At 42.7% G+C, this 16,522-nt stretch overlaps 1 protein-coding gene across 18 annotated transcripts in view; it reads right to left on the bottom strand.

Annotated features, from left to right (window-relative positions):
* RAPGEF4 (Rap guanine nucleotide exchange factor 4) overlaps positions 1-16,522 on the bottom strand; it is a 295,155-nt gene that overhangs the window by 53,381 nt on the left and 225,252 nt on the right. For all 18 annotated transcript variants that reach the window (XR_003519020.2, XR_003519021.2, XM_027588682.2 and 15 more), the window contains 5 exons: positions 9,860-9,944; positions 8,017-8,077; positions 5,790-5,866; positions 5,206-5,352; positions 3,222-3,337 (listed from right to left, as the gene is read on the bottom strand). Coding sequence is in view for 16 of the 18 variants with exons in the window: in XM_027588682.2 (XP_027444483.1) it covers positions 3,222-3,337; positions 5,206-5,352; positions 5,790-5,866; positions 8,017-8,077; positions 9,860-9,944 (486 nt within the window). In the remaining 2 variants the exon portion in view is untranslated. The remainder of the gene's footprint in view (positions 1-3,221; positions 3,338-5,205; positions 5,353-5,789; positions 5,867-8,016; positions 8,078-9,859; positions 9,945-16,522) is intronic.

Here is a 16,522-nt window from a genome sequence, read left to right as displayed (position 1 = left end):
GCTGGGCAGGTGTGGACACTCTCCTAGGGCAGGGAACTCTCGAGAGGGATGGCCAGGGAGCTTCTGGCCAGACGTGGTCATCTGTGATCTTGCAGCTCTGGGCTTGGCTGAAACATCATGTTATTGCGTTGTTTCACGCTGGAATCTGCCAGATGCCCTCTGCTTGACCTCTGTTTAAATGAGGGACTTAAATACCAGACAGCATGGCTCTCTTCAGTTTATTGCATGAAGGAGCTACTCTAGCCCAAGTTAAAGAGAACCCCAATTGGTTACATTATCCAAGCCGGGGGCTTTTAAGGCCATGACAGAAAATCTTTTCCAAACGTCAAGTTTGGAAATGAGGCCACTTCTATCTGCACCTAGAACAACAACAATAAAAGATGGGGAGGAAGGAGAGCCTAAAAGAGACTATCTTTCTGCAAACAGGGTGGAGCTCAGCAATTGGGTGGTGGATAGTCTAAGGAAAAAGCAACACAGTAACTAAAACAGGAATAGTCACTTCAAAATCTCTTTCCCCCTAAAATCATGTATCCACAGAGCAGAAGATATCCAAAATGGTAAGCCTCTGAGAGCCTCAGATAGTTTATTCATCATGAAAAACACTGTCCTGCTATTGATGTTTTAATAGCACCCTCAGCGTTGAGTGGCTTGGGCAGTCAGGCAGTTTTGAAAGTTTAAAATGTATACATAATAACTTCTGGATTTCTCAGGGGAAAAGTAAATCAGAAAAATAACATTACTATCGGCACCAATGTGGTGACCCCCTCTGAGCTCAAAAAGGATGGTTTCTGAAAAGACAGAGGCCCTAAAAGTTCCTAAGTTGTAAGTCCATCCATAGACATCATTGTTGGTCTATTATCAAAGTTATCCAGAACATCAGGCCAAAATTCACTTACATGGTGTCCCCTTTTAACTCTGGTCTGGCTTCAGAAAGCCCAACATGGGAAACGACCCCTTGAGAGAATGGTTTTTTCCTCTTCAGAGAGCTGATCTTGCCTAGTGCATTATTTTGTGCTGACTGATATTTCTTAAATGGTTTGCTGTGAACATGCACATGTTTTTGAATTATATAAGAAATCTGGATTGGTCTACAGAACACAAAAAAGGAGATATAACGGAAATCAGATCCAGGCCTAAAATAAATTGAATACATGGGCTTCTCCTCTTCTGTTCCCTTTAGTTTGATTTCATAAAAAAAAAATCTATATTTGGAAGGTGCTCTGAATGGACTATGTTGTAACAAGCAAATGCTTTTGATCATTCCCCCATGGTATGAAGAGGTGAAGGAAGCGGGCCTCCAGGGGACTTCTTGGTCAAATGTTTCAAGGTTATGGAGAACTTCCAAGGCTTCCTTTTTCCGGTAGCAAACTTTTCCTGAGACATCTGAGGCATTATTAAAGAATGCAGATTACCACTATAAAATGGTCTAGATATATTTAAGCCCACTAAGGAAAATCAGTGGGGAGGGCCCTAACCTTCACATAAAAAATGTTCTCATTTTGATCACTTGTGGGCTGAAAGGAAGACTGTTGAAAACATTTGTGTAAGAACATTTTTAAGAATGGATAGTAGTGAAAAATGAAAAAAAATAAAAAATTCTCGATGGCAATTTATAGGTTTGTAAGTGAAAGGGTAGTTTTTTTAACATATAGTCTGTTTTATGTCAGTCCTTTTGAAATGTATTGGTCTGCAGTGTTTAGGTGATAGTGTTGAGGATACAGTATTTACGTACTGTATTTTTTTTTGAAGATTTTATTTATTTATTTGACAGAGACAAAGCGAGAGAAGGAACACAAGCAGGGAGAGTGGCAGAGGGAGAAACAGGTTTCCCGCTGAAGCCTGTTCCCATTTATTTGACAGAGAGAGGCACAGCGAGAGAGGGAACACAAGCAGGGGGAGTGGGAGAGGGAGAAGCAGGCTTCCTGCTGAGCAGGGAGCCCGATGTGGGGCTCTATCCCAGGACCCTGGGATCATGACCCAAGTCAAAGGCAGACATTTAGCGACTGAGCCACCCAGGCGCCCCTACATACTGTATGTGATTACAGTAAGCTTCATGGCTGAAGGCACAAAAGCATTGAAGTGGTCAAGCCAGACCTGATGCCCACTCTACCATGACAAACTTTGTAATCTTGGGCAAGTAACTTGCTTCTCTGAGCCTAAGTTTTTCCCATCTGTTAAAAGGGGATTGTTGTAAGGATTACATAAAACACACAAAATACATTATGGCTATTCAATAATATTCTATTTTTTCCCACCTTCTTTGAAAATATGTTGATTCATCCAGATGAAAATGTCTGAGCTTTGGGCTTTTTTAGTCTAAACAGTAAAAATTCATCAGTTACTGTGAGTAGCCTGATTAAAGGGAACACCCCATTTTTGTTGCAAACAAAGGAAAATTACTTGGGAGGCATTCTTTTTCAACATATTATTTGGTGACACTTCTTTAGCTACAGAATTGGTGTTTTTATTATTCCAAGATTGAAGATTAATCTTTACTTTAAAAACAAGATTCTGCAATCTTCTACAATTTCTTAAAGCTACACTTCCTTGTTCTCCTGTCTTCCTATTTGAATGTTGGTATGTTTGACGGGGAAAACAGCCTCATTCGAGAAGTTGCAACAAAAGATGGAACTGAGCATAGACATCTGAAAAAGGTTCAAGTTAGACAGGGAACCTGAGACATGGGAAGCAAATCTCCTTTTGATGTTAGCAGGACTGAGTATGGTGAAGGCCAAATGGATGCTTCTGGGCTACAATCAATAGACTGTCTTATATCTGAAGTCTGGGTTTCTGGCAAAGATGCTCATTCTGATAAGATGAAAACACTTCTTGGGAAATCCTACCCGTGAAATTCAAATACCAAAGAAAGGTTCTCATCACCTCGGGGCCTACCCATCCTTTGCACTGCCTGGCATTCCTATTTTCATTGTTCTCCCCGTCTTCTGTTCCAAAGCTATTCCAGTTGAACACAGTATATAGAGAGCATCTGTAGAGTAGGGAAACAGTCTCCTCTGAATTACTCCAGGCAGCACCATGCTCAACACAGTGCCAGAAATGGATACATTATATTCCACAAGATGTGTGATTAGTCAATAGAGAGAAAAAAGTCACACACACTGCCGTCTTCCACAAAAAAGGAGAGCATGCTATTGTAGAAATGATGATACCATGTGAAAAGGTTAATCATAGTCTGGCAATTGCAGTGTTGGATGCAAACCTACTTTTGCTGAGGCTGTGAGTTTCCTTGATTAGAAGCCCTGTTCCCTGCTGGGACCTTCTCCAGCACCAAGACATCTTGGTCATGTTCTTTAAGTCTGACTGTATTCGCCTCAACGTCCTGTAAATACAAATTACACCACATACAGATGCTGCTGTTTTCTCAGACAATGAAAAAAATTTCAAATGCTTCAGAAACTCATTTGGTGCTTGTGATGCTAATTGTTGCATCTACAAATTAAGTCATTTTCAAAGTCAGGGCTGGAATGGTCAGAGAGAGGACCAGATGAGGTTTGAGGCGTGTGGTTTTTAAAACTCTGTTTTTACCCCAGATTCAGAAAAAACAGCTGAGGAGAGAGGATTGTGGTTGCGTTCTGAGAAACCTTTCGAAGAGGGTGGCATAGCGGGAAGACAGGAGAGCAAGTGCACTCATCCTTACAAAAATATATGGCGGGTTTGCATTCTGACTTTCTTCTGAGGGTGTGTCATTTTCACACATGTGCACTTTTCTCTCTCATCAAAAGGCTCTGTTTATTTTTTTTTTTTAAATCTCTTTGAAATGTATCAGAAACCATTTTTGGTTATTTTGGCCAATTTTATAAACTGTATCAAAAATGATCCTGATCTGATTCTTTCCAAGAATTATTTTTGGCTGAGTGGAAATTTTGTGTGTGTAAACTTCAAAGAGTTACAAAAGTTTACCTCTAAATTTCGATGTCATTTAAACAATTAAATTAAAAATCCGAATGTGCTTTTTCTCATCATTTGGTCCCCATGTTAAAAGAAATCAGTTAAGAACCATGTCAAATTCCATGAGGCATTTTTCTCTATATTATTCGATGGGATAATTTTAAATTTAACTTTCTTTGCATTAAGAGAATGCATTCCTAAGACAAACTCTGTTGTCAGAAATTTTGCCGCCAAAGGCAAATGCTTAAGGCTGTTTATGAATAGGTGTTCATACATAAGGAATGGAGAATGACATTGTAAATCAACATGAAGTAATGCCAAATGTACCAGAAAGCACAGAAACTGCATTTAGGACTTCAGGGCAGGATAGAGAAAGATGCTAAGGCTGGGAGAGGCAGGGAGGGAGAAGAGCAAATTGATCCTAGAGGGAACGGTCTCTCAGCCCAACCTCAAGCACGGGCGGGGTGGACTGCAGGCCACCTGAGAGGCCAAGGGTAGTAGGACATCCTCATCATCCCCAGCAGGCCACAATCAGCCTTATCAGCCAAGGGACCAGGGGTTGTGTGTGTGTGTGTGGGGGGGGGTGGAGTGGGGAAGACCAGGGACCATCTCTTCTCAACATCACCCATGCTCACAAATACTTTAACAAGCTTAGATTAGGCCCATCTGCAGAGCCAACTCTAAGTGTAATTTCATGTCTCCATCACCCTAATTATTCTTCACTTACCTGCTGAAGTCTGAAATTCCTTTAGTACGAATCAATTTGACATAAAGCACTTGAAATGAAAATGCCTGGTTGGAGTAACCATGACTGATGGTAATTCCCACTAACATGTAATCACTCAATAAATCAGGAGAGGGTGTGATGATATGGAAAAGGTTCAAATTTGGGAAGAGACAGGAGCGGGAGACTAAGAAGTTCCAGGATGGAGAAAGGGCTGGAGAGTGAGGTGGGGAAAGACACAAAATGGCAAAGCTAGAATTGCCAAAGAGAAATGTCTCAGACTTTGACATTTGGCCAAAGCAATCCCTATTTTTCTTTAATTCTTATGGGCCGGTAGGGGTGTGTGCAATTATCTGGCTCAGCATGCACACATTTGCAGCTTTACTGGAATACTCCTTTTGGGTCACAGAACGCACACCAGCACATTGACCATACCAGGTCTGTAACCAAGGCTCTTTGTTCCTAGAGCATTCAGTAGTTACAGCACTGCTCAATGAACACCACATTCCAATCTTCACTTGTCTGGCAAAAGGAAAAAGGAGATGCCCCTCCACCACATTTTGCCTTGGACTCACCCTCAGGATCCGGTTGAAATCCTCCTTGTCTACTCTTAAGAAGTGGCAATTATCTTCTCTCAAGACAATAGAAGCAGCTCTTGGAGCATCATTCACTAGTGCTAACTTGCCAAAGTCATCCCCTTCATGCAGGGTACAGACCACACCCTGGAGGGAGCAGAACATTCTGATGAAGAGGGTCCCTGAATCTGAGCAAACACCCACTCACCTCATACCACAAAATGCCCTTTCCCCCACACACTGTATATATAAATGGGCTGCACCCAGGGATGCCAGGGAGAATTATATAATTATATTATAATGTTTTATTTTTTCATTGAATAATATGGGTTATGGCCTAACTTAAATGTATACATTTTATGTATTTATATTAAATGTATACATCTCTAAGGAGACGAGCCCCAGACAGTTCAATTCTACTGAGTATAAATTAGATAATTTATGATTAGAGATGCTATAATGTCTTTTCCACGTTGAGTAACAATGTTGTTGCAAGTTTAATTGTAGCACTGCATTGTTAATACTTAGAGCCACACTAGTAAATGGAGCATAATAAAGTTCCAAAAAGAAAAAGATATATATACCTTGCCATAAATTACTACATTCACTGATCCTTTTAGAATAATGTACCAGGAGGTGCCTTCTTCCCCCTGGTTAAACACTAGACACAAAAAGATGAAAAGACTTATGACAAGAACAGAAGCACATCAATATAAATTACAGCTTATCAAATCATCATTTTTAAGTCCTCAGAATTATGCATTTATTCCAGAAGGAAAAAAAATTACTGGCAAATACTTATTCAGGTGGAATAGTATCGCCTTTTCTATAGAACGTGAAAGGAACAGAAATACTGCACTATTTGCTATGCTCTAAAAGATATGAATTTACTAGAGATCAATGCACCAGCAATCCATTTCTTAGAGCAATAAATACACTTTTCCCCACAGTTCATCAAAACTTATTATGCTAGAGAAAATAGTTTTTAAAAGTAATCTGACCACAAATGTGAAGTTTGAAAACATGCGAATCAGCACTACATATTGTTTATGGATACATATCTAAATATTATTTAAAAATGGGTTGGAATGATACCCACTACATAAAGGTAGGAGTACATTGGGGAGGGAAGAAAAGAATGAGATAAAGGAAGGAACAAGGGGTCTTCAATTGTACCTATAATTTCATTCTTTTTTTTTTTTTAAAGATTTTATTTATGTATTTGACAGAGAGAGACACAGCGAGAGAGGGAACACAAGCAGGGGGAGTGGGAGAGGGAGAAGCAGGCTTCCCGCTGAGCAGGGATCCTGACGCGGGGCTCGATCTCAGGACCCTGGGATCATGACCTGAGCCGAAGGCAGATGCTTAACGACTGAGCCGCCCAGGCACTTTTATTATAATTATAGGGATAATTTCATTCTTTAGAAAATATGAAAAAATGGTATAATGTTAGTGTTTGATGAAGATGAAAAAGGTGCTTGTAATCTCTATTCTTTTTAAAGATTTTATTTATTTAGGAGAGAGCGAGAGAGAGCAAGCGACGGGGGAGGGCAGAGGGAGAGGGAGAGAGAGAATCTCAAGCAGGCTCTATGCTGAGTGTGGAGTTCTGATGCAAGGCTCGATCTCACAACCTTGAGATCATGACCTGAGCCAAAACCAAGAGTCAGACACACAACCGAGCCACCCAGATGCCATACTTAAATGTTTTATTTTTAATAAAATGAAAACAATCAGGAGTTTGAATGAAAAAAAATAAATGAGAAGTTGTAAGTCATCAGGGATGATAAAAATAAAAAATATTAAAGTGAACCTTTAAAATGTAAAGAAAAAACATTCTTACTAAAATAAATATCCATGTTAGGGATACCACTTTTGATGACTGAAAGTAAAACATTTTGAAATGTAATTTTTATAACTTTTTGCTTTTACGATTCATGTTCCTGCTTATTTGACTAACACAGTCTGAAGAAAGGGCAAGGTTTTCCAAAGAATATCTCTTGAAAAGTTAACAGGTGTCCATTTAAAAAGGTGTCCTATGTTTCACTAAGTTTAAAAAGTGTCAGTTTAAATGAAGCGAACATTTTTCTTTATTGCAGAACTTCTGAGAACTTTAGCGAGCTGATGTGTCTTCTGATTCTCCACGGGAGATTAGAGAAGGTGGCATTTCCTGACTTGAGTAGATCATGAACCATGTTTGTCAAGAGTGATTTTGTAGAGCTTGGGGAAGATGATGGCCTAAACAATTTTGTTCACATTTATTAATATCAAATTTCAATTTCCTGCTTCCGAATACCAGCATAGAACTAAACAACTTGGATTCTGGAGAGATAATGATACACTAGCACTGTCTTAGTATCTGGGGCAAAGAAATTCTCTCAGGCTTGGAGCTGATAGTGGAAGTGAGAGAAGAAAAAGCAAGCAGGGTCGTTTATCGCTCTAACTAGGGATCTTGAGAGACAGACTTGTTCTCTGAAAACCAAACTGAAGTCATTATGCAAAGGTCCTGCATAGGGTCCTTCCCTGATGAAGTCACTGCCCCCCCCACCCCCTTTAAACACTGCCTTGAGTCAGCAGGGAGCAAGCGGGGACTCAGGCTGGCAAGAGTTACCAAGCTGGTACCAGAAAACCCCCGTGAAGCCACGGAACGGACACATGCTGAGAAGAAACGCAGGTCCCCGAGAAACTAAACCGCCACATGACATCCCGCTAAGTGTGACCTGGGCCCAAAAAAGGAAAGCATTTGCACTCAGGTTCTCATGGCCTGGGCTTGCGAGAGGCTCGCCAGGCACAATGTTCATTACGTTTACTTACACACAGTTCCTCCTTTGGCATGAGACTCAAAAATGAGAACACCTGCTAACTCCCGTTTAACCTAGGGGAAAAAGAGAAAGAATTTGGAAAGGGCAGATTTGGGCGGGGGGACTTGTTCTCTTTCCAAGCAGTACTGACTGTACCCTTCTGCCCACGCAGCCATCCCCACTTTGCTGGCAGCTACTCTCGTCTAGAACCACTTTCACTAAATTTGCCACCAGATTCTTACAGCTCTGACAAAAGCTATTTTGTAGGCTAACTCATACAAGACAATCTCCCCAGAAGCCATTTAAAACATGGCCTCCCATGTATGAACTAGCAAGTTTCTCTGCCAGTCACGTCCGTCTTGGGTGAGAAGGTGAGAAAAATCTACAGTATCACAGGACTCTGTTGCTAAGAGAGGCTCTTCCTTACATCACACATAATGCATTGCTACCCACGTGTTGGAAAAGTCAATATCTCAGAGGTGAATAATTAAGCCTAAATGTGTGAGCAGATTTATATTCCTACATAGCTAGTTATTTTAAAATTCTAAATTATGGTCCCCAATTTTTTTTTTCTATCTTCCTAAGAACGAAGTGACCTGAGAATTTCCCACAGTGCCTGGGGCCCCAGGGTTTGAGCTAGAAGAGGACACTCCCCACAGCCCTCTCAATTCCACCAAGCTGGGCAAGTGACAGCAGGAGCATGCTGGGAACCTGGAGCACAGGTAGGGAAAAGGAGTCTCCCCTCCCTTCCCTCTACAGCATGAACTCATGATGCCTACACAGGCAGGGGCACCCCCGCTGAGGCACGCAGGCATTAGACCTATCCCCACCCTAATGCACAGAGTGAGGATGACAAGGGTGATGGTGTGTGGGAAGCAAGCTTCTAGACCCCCAGTAGTGCAGCAGGAGAGGAATGGGAAGGCGGCTCCATCTGAGTTGAAGCGGGAAGGGTTTGGAGCCCTTTGCTTGGAGCTGTGGCAAAGCAAGTTCCTCACGGCTCTCAGGAGACCTGACAGCCCCCCCTCCCCCCACCCAATACCACAGGCACTGCAACCAAGTGATCGCATAACGCCACCTAGTGAGCTGGGAATGAAAGGCCGATTAAGCATGGAGATACTGCCAAGGGGCCTTAGATAATGATCTGTGAATATTGAAACAACTTCTATTTACCATTGTTATTGAATTACTAGCATATAGGAGACTTGGGTTACCTGGAAATCACATTCCTGTATTCCTTCTATGGGAGGAGGTGTTTCTGTCCCTATTCAGAGGCCAAGTTTCTGTCCAATGCCTTCCTAAATAACTTAATCATGTAAATGTTCAGAGTCTGATATAGCAATGAGGGCATTTTTCACTAGTGGGTACTGCTACTGGGCTCTAACATATCTGAAGCAATGTTCTCTCGAACCTTCTGCTTCCTCTCAATAGGGCAGCAAACCCGGGCAAAGCTGACCCTGTGGGCCAAGACAGGCCATCTTGATGTCTCCCTTTCCTCCTTCTGGCTCTCTATTTCATGGAAGGGTCTCAGAGCTCCTCTTAAGGCCTAGTTCTCTTGTCTAACCAAGATTCAGGTTTGGAAGGATGAAGTACATTCTTCAGTCCCACTCACTCATACTGCTTTAGGGTTTGGGGCACATGGACAACTACTAACAACGTGATAATACTTGATCCCATTTTGGGATTGTTCTTGGGTATAACTTCCTTAGCATCTGATGAGGGAGAGTAGGGGTGATTTACGAGGTAGAATTCAGGCATTCCTTCGCCACCACCCCCATACCATAATACTCTTCTCCACTGCTAACAGTGCATTTACCACTCCCACCTCCCTGACCACGCTCAACTAGGAGACAACCTACTGTGGTAGAAAGATGGGATAAGGCCTTAATGTGAATGAGCTCTTCATAGATAATCTCTAGGTCATCCACAGTCCTCTGGCCAGGTCTACAAAGAAAAAAAGTAAAAAGAAAACCGTGAGAAAAAAGTCATTGCAAAAGCTTGAAATATAGAAATGGATTCAGGGATCAGTAATGTGTTTAGGGGATTTCTTAGGAGAAATCTCTGCAAAAAGATACTGACAAAGGGAAAGATCATGCCATTATAATCCCTAAAGGAATTTTTGAAATGAATGTGTTCCTTGATGGAAGGATGTGCATACAGTACCCTTCCCTTTCAATCTGAGGGAAGAACAATTCCACTCACATTATAGTTGGTAAACTTATCTCTCACTTGGTGATGATTGCTCTAAAAATTGCTTTTCATTGTCATGTGAATCAATAACTACAAAACTTGTCTTTTAACAAACTAGGAACAACTGATTTCATCAACTGGATGATTGATCCCAATTCCTTGGGATCCTGTGTGATGTCTTAGCCTAACAGAATAAAGCTCCTGTCACTATTGTTTTGGGTTATGTCATCTGCTTCTAGCATAAGGCTCAAATAGAAGGTTAATATAGACTCAACATTTTCTCACCTGTCCCTGAGGAAATGAGGGCATGACATGAGCAGAAGGCAAATAGTTGTGTCTGGGATTAGTAAGAAAGGGAGAGAAGGAAGGTATACACTCTCATTTTCCAAAATCTGTTCCATGGATGACCAGTCTTCCATGAGATGTCAATCAGTGTTGTATCGAAAGTTTTTTTCTATAAATTATTATAAAACTAATTTCTAATAACCTACCTCTAAGGATAGGATATGAGGGTGTTATGGACATTTTGGCATGGGAGGACTGAGAGGATTCCTAATCATCTTTCTTGTCTGTGATTATTCTGCAATCGCTAATAGTGTTTAATTATACACCAATGATAATTAATATGATTGGTCAATAATTTGGGTTTTTTACTGCTCTCTGCAATATAATTTGAAGCCCTGGCAAATACGTTTTTGAAACTTAAAAACAAACAAACGGGCTATTAATTCTCAAAGTGCTATGTGGATGGACAGGCAGCAATTACTCTCAGCTAATTGGGGCAGTCATATATGTTACCTATTATATAACCATCAGTCCATTTGATGTATTTTGTCCTAAAATTTCAATAATTTATGATATTCCTTAATGTTACTGTATGTTAAACATTTAAACCTTAATGAGCTAATGATGGTGTTTCATCTTTAATTATGTTACATTTTATTTATTTTTATTTTTAAAAAAGATTTTATTTATTTATTTGACAGAGAGAGGGACAGCAAGAGCAGGAACACAAGCAGGGGGAGCAGCGGAGGGAGAGGGAGAAGCGGGGCTCAATCCCAGGACCCTGGGATCATGACCTGAGCCGAAGGCAGATGCTTAACGACTGACCCACTGAGGCGCCCCAATTACGTTACATTTTAAAAAGTGTTCCGTGTTCAAATAAATTTGGGGGTGTTGGTGTGCTGAACAGAGCACTGGATTTTGAGTCCAAAGATCAAATTTTAACCTCAGTGCAACCACTCAGCAGCCATGTGACATTAGTGTCAGTCTCATCTGTAAATTGGGGACAATACCTTCCTGAGAGACGTGTGAAAGCTAAAGAAGTAGTGAATGTGAAGGTACCTGCATATTTATTTAAGTGAAAAAAAAAAAAAACCCGGCAAAGTGATATTCAAAGCTCAAACCCTTGTTTAAGAAGTTAAACAAACTTACAGATAAAGTATGAAATTTGGGCCAGCAAATTACATCTGAAACTTTGTGAGTTATTGGATAAGTAGTCTGAGCAATCAAAACTGAGTTGTAAACATTCTAAAATAATTGACAGGATTAAATAATTTTGCAACCATATTATATATACAATATGAGGGACTTGACAGATCAAGTGTGGCTAACTGGAGGAAGAAAGCTCTTTGCATACCTTGCACATTACCTTCTCAAGGGCAGCTTTGACGTGAACAAAAGAATGTGATCTTTTAGAGCAACAACAGAGGATGTTTCCTAATCCTGACTATTCAAAGGAACAGGTATTAAATCCATGACCCAGGGGGATGCCCGGCAGCTTCACCTCCTGTGAAGGATCACTACTGAAGGACACAACTGTGCACCAATCCAGTGTTTATGGATGGAACTCAGGAAGTATGGGACCCAAAGACACCAAAGAGAAAGCTAAAGCTATGGCCTAGCTCTCGGGGAGCCAGGCCTTCTTAGTAAGGGGCCTAATCTACTACTTGACTTAGACCTGGGGATTTTGAAACTGGGACCTTTGGGGATTTAAAAGTCAATTGAGTCACTTCAGTCCATCTACCAGGATAGAGGCAGCTAATGTGAAAGTCTCAGGTCGGCATAATAGGATTATGGCTCTTCAGCACGGGGAGCAGCTCTGCGGTTCCTGCTACTTGACATCAGCTGCAAATAGCAAGGACCCTCCTATGAGCCTGGCTAAAAGGGAAAACAGTTGCCAAGTCTCATTCTCACCACCATGCGGAAGAAGAAAACTCAGCTGGGAAAAGAAAAGGTTGGAATTTAGCTCTAAAATCATGACAGATTCAAAGTTTTGGGAGATCTCTGAGTTTAGGAGGAGTGTTTACAATATTATTGATGTGAACTCCATACTGATCAACTCCTACAGATTAAAAAAAAAAGCGCTGCCTTTAGAATCTATAAATCCCATATATTAGAACCGATTATGTATGCCAACTATACTTCAATAAAAAATAAAATGAAAATAGTTCTATTTCGTCCAAGAGTTAAAACCTATGATGAAGAACGCTGTCAGATCCTCGATGCAGCATTGGACACAGTGGTTCAAGGCTGCCTTTGAGCCATTCTGGGTCATCTTAGGATCTGCACTGGAGTGTGGGAGAGGAGAAGTGAAGATGGTAAAGCATTTAAAGAATTTTTGCAATTTCTTCAACTCCCTGCTGCTCCACACCAGCCGCTGAGCACTGCCTGGAGCTCCCTTCTTCTGTATCCACCCTACCCCCCTGCTTTTCTAAGTGTTTCTTCTTGTGCCTTCTCTGGTCTGTTCTTTCGTTCGTTTCCTGAGTTGTGCTATGCTCCAAGGTTCTGCTGTCAGCTCTGTGCTCAGCGTGTTCTCCCTTCTCTCCCTGGGGAAAACCCCCCAACTTTCATCTATGTAATGCCGAGACCTATATCTTTATCTTCAAACAGATGCTGTTCCTAAGCTCCAAGAGCTTCCTGACCATCTCCTCCCAGATAAGCCACAGGTACCACAAGCTCAGTCGGTCCAGAAAGCCTCCCTCATCATCCCACAAGGCTCTGTGAAGGCAAATCTCAATCTACTTTTCCAGACTCCTCGGTCTCCCCTCTCTTCACTCCTTACCTCACGGCTCTGCTCTCTGCTCCAGCCATACCAGACACCTCTGCATTCCTCCCACATGTGAGGCTTTTTTGTGCCTCCATGACCTTCCACATGTTTCTCTCTTTGCTATATTTTGTTCTGCTACAAGCCCAACTCAGATGTCATCTCTCCTAGCTAAAATTGGTCCTCCCACCCTTATTCTTCCATGACACATGGTCCTGCTGCTGTGGTAATTACAACAAACTGTCAAGAATGCTTAAAATATCCATAACTCTAGTCTGCTCTTCTCAAGAGAAGCAGCATCTGGTCGTGCAAAGGGCACTGGATTGGAGATCTAAATCAGGAACTTCCTAGGGATGTGTTTGGTGTAATGCCTTGTTTCTGCATCTGTAAAATGGGAATAATACAGGGTTGTCATAAAGATCGAATGAGTTAATATACACAAAGTACTGATACACTGGAAATATAGCCCAAGCGCAGGATGGCATTATTACCAGCTCATCAGATGAATGAACACACATGTTCTTACAATTCATGCTGAATTCAGGGTCTGCCCAAGGAAGAAGGCAGCAGTATCATGGATTAGTTCTTGTTCTGTGGCCTGAGGGAAATAGGGGCTTGTGCTCTGCTGTCCTTCCTAATGAAGGTCAAGTCAGATGAGGTGCCCATGACACAATTCACTTTTGATTTGGCACGTTTGTGTCATGGCAGATAGTTAATTAATAATGGAGGAAGGAGACAGGATGAGAATATCAAACCTCACCTCTTACTCCAAATCCCCTAAGATGATAGAAAAGACGTATTTTCTATAGGATTATAGATTTCATTCATCCAGTTGTGAGGAGGAAATTCCATGTTAGACCAGCGGAAGTCATTCAGTCTAACTAAATCAAGATCAGTGGTAGCCTGGAGAGAGGTAACCATCGAAGACGAAGCAGCCCTTGTGGGGCTCAGTCCTTTTTTGGCCATATTTTTATCTGCCACACTAACGGTCTGATGGGAAAGGTATTTTAAAATCCAAAAGAGCACTGAAAACAAACACGCATCACCATCACCACAAACCACAAAATAGTACTATGGCCAGATCAGAGAGTTTTAGGAATTCTTGGATGACAGAAAGCAGAGAGGAATAAAATGTCTGAGAAATGACTGGAAGCCGCCACAGCTCCATCCTCACAGAAAACTACCACGGGAGGAAGACAACAGACAAGACAAGGGCAGGAGAGGGTCAGAGTGGTTCACCCACAGAGGCCTCTCTCGGGTCCGCGGGCCACCGGCTCTCTTTCCCACGCCCCACACGGGGCACGAGGCAGTGCAGAGTTTCCAGCCAGGCTCAAACTTGAGACCTGCTCTGCAAGACAAGTGCCCGGGGAGGAGCCCGAGAGAGAAGCCCTGGGCCCTCCTACGGGGCACAGAGGATGAAAAGGAGCAGCAGCTCTCCCAGGAGCGAAATATCCAGAAAGGCTCCATTCCTGGGAAGTCCTCCTCAGTCTGGCAACGAGTGGGAGGAAGGGAGGTGGCTTCGGCTGGCCTGCTCCCGCGTGTGCCTCTCGTACAGCAAAGCCTGCCTGGAAGCACGGCCCCTGCCGCCTTCCAGGGGTGGCTCTGCTGGGGAGGCGAACCGCACCTGCGCAGAAATCCACGTGGCGGCTTATTCGACCCCCTGCGCCTCCATTCATCAGTAACCACTAGAGAGAAGCAAGCACTTCCACGGGAACTTGCTGGGGGCTGTGGAGAATCCCATGGCAGCTATCTGAAGCCGAATGGAACAAAGCCTCAAAACAGTTTAGCCTCCGAGTCCTAAATAACATTCAAAATGAAAGGGGGAAAAAAAAAGAAGAAGAAGAAGAAGAAAAAAAGAAAGAAAAGAAAGACACAACCCCGTGGTCTAACGTGGTCAATGTAATCACAGGGCAAGCCACTGTCATTTGGCCATCCACCCAGGTAGCTGTGAACTTTTCGGTCCTGTTTATAGCAAATGTTTTAATGAGGTGACAGAAGTCAGGACTGCAAGGTGTGAGCGGACTTACTCTAAAAAATGAGTATTTTCCCAGTTTGCAAAGCCACAAAAGCATTTGTGAGAGGTTTGCTGCAAGCAAACTCACTGATGTTCCCGGGGCCTCAGCCTATCGTCAGGACTGCAAGTGGAGGGAAGTCCCAGGGAGGAGGTCAGCGGCAGCACAAGCGGCCAACCTCTGCCCATCAGAGTGAATCACAGTATGAGCCCCTCTCCCGCCCCAGGTAGATCTTGAGTTTGTGGCAGCGAGGAGGGAGAGCCAGCCCACCTCTCCCAAGGCCGCCAGCTCAGAGCTGCTGTGCCATCTAGTGTCTCAGGAAAGACTCACCTCTCTACTCTTGATCTTGATCTGCAGCCCCCCCCCCCACCACCAAAGGGCACCTGATAACAACTACAAGTGAGCCTTCCCCACCACAATCACTGAACAAAGTCACATTTTAAAAGCGGGTTTCTCATGGCAAACAGTGGCATTAAGCACCTCTCATGCTTTGGTCTTTACGGGGGTGACAGGGAAGAAAATGGAGAAGAGATCCTGCAAATCAGACCCCAGCCTGTTCAAACAGTAATGAAAGGGTCCCAAGGACTGAAGGCAATTTGGCTTTCAAGAGTCAAGGGAACACTGTGCCCCAAGCAGGAGGAGGGAACTCCCATGCACCTTCACAGAGTAACCTATGAGGCTGGGGAAGTGAATTGACTCTCTAGCTGCTCTGAGTGGCAGCCGGTGAATGTACCTGGTCTTTACTTGTCCTTCTCCAGATGTCACAGGGAGAGATATTAGGCATCCCTGCTTCTTTACAAATCTGCGTGGTGCCACATTGATGTGGATTTGTCGGATCCTGCTGTGGAAAGGCCTAGTTTCTGCAGGGGATGCATTCTGGCAGCAATGTCTAGTTACAGACAAGATAATAAACGGGGATGGATGGAGAAGCAGTTTATACATTAAAGGATGGGAGGGCTCAGGTGATATTGGAAGCTGCTGGTAAATACAGTTTTATCAAGGAATTTATCAAGGTCAGAGACAGAGCTCCTCGGTTATTGGAATGTGGATAAAATGAGGGATTCGTCCAGACACCAAGCTGCATTTTGGTGTGGCCGTGGTAAAATATGCTGGAGAGAAAGTAAATAACCCAGTTCTTCTAGACCTGTTGTCTAGTAGACCTCGTCCCTGGTGCATGGGGGAAAATACCCAGAAAAGTCAATGTTATAAATATCTAGTAAGCCATGGTCATGCTTCAAAATAAAGGAAATGCTTTATTATTTTTTTTCTGAGGG

Source organism: Zalophus californianus, chromosome 3 (assembly GCF_009762305.2).
Source record: "Zalophus californianus isolate mZalCal1 chromosome 3, mZalCal1.pri.v2, whole genome shotgun sequence".
NCBI lineage: Eukaryota > Metazoa > Chordata > Mammalia > Carnivora > Otariidae > Zalophus > Zalophus californianus.
The sequence above is the reverse complement of the archived record's forward strand: the minus strand, read 5'-3'. Positions and strand labels throughout refer to the sequence as shown.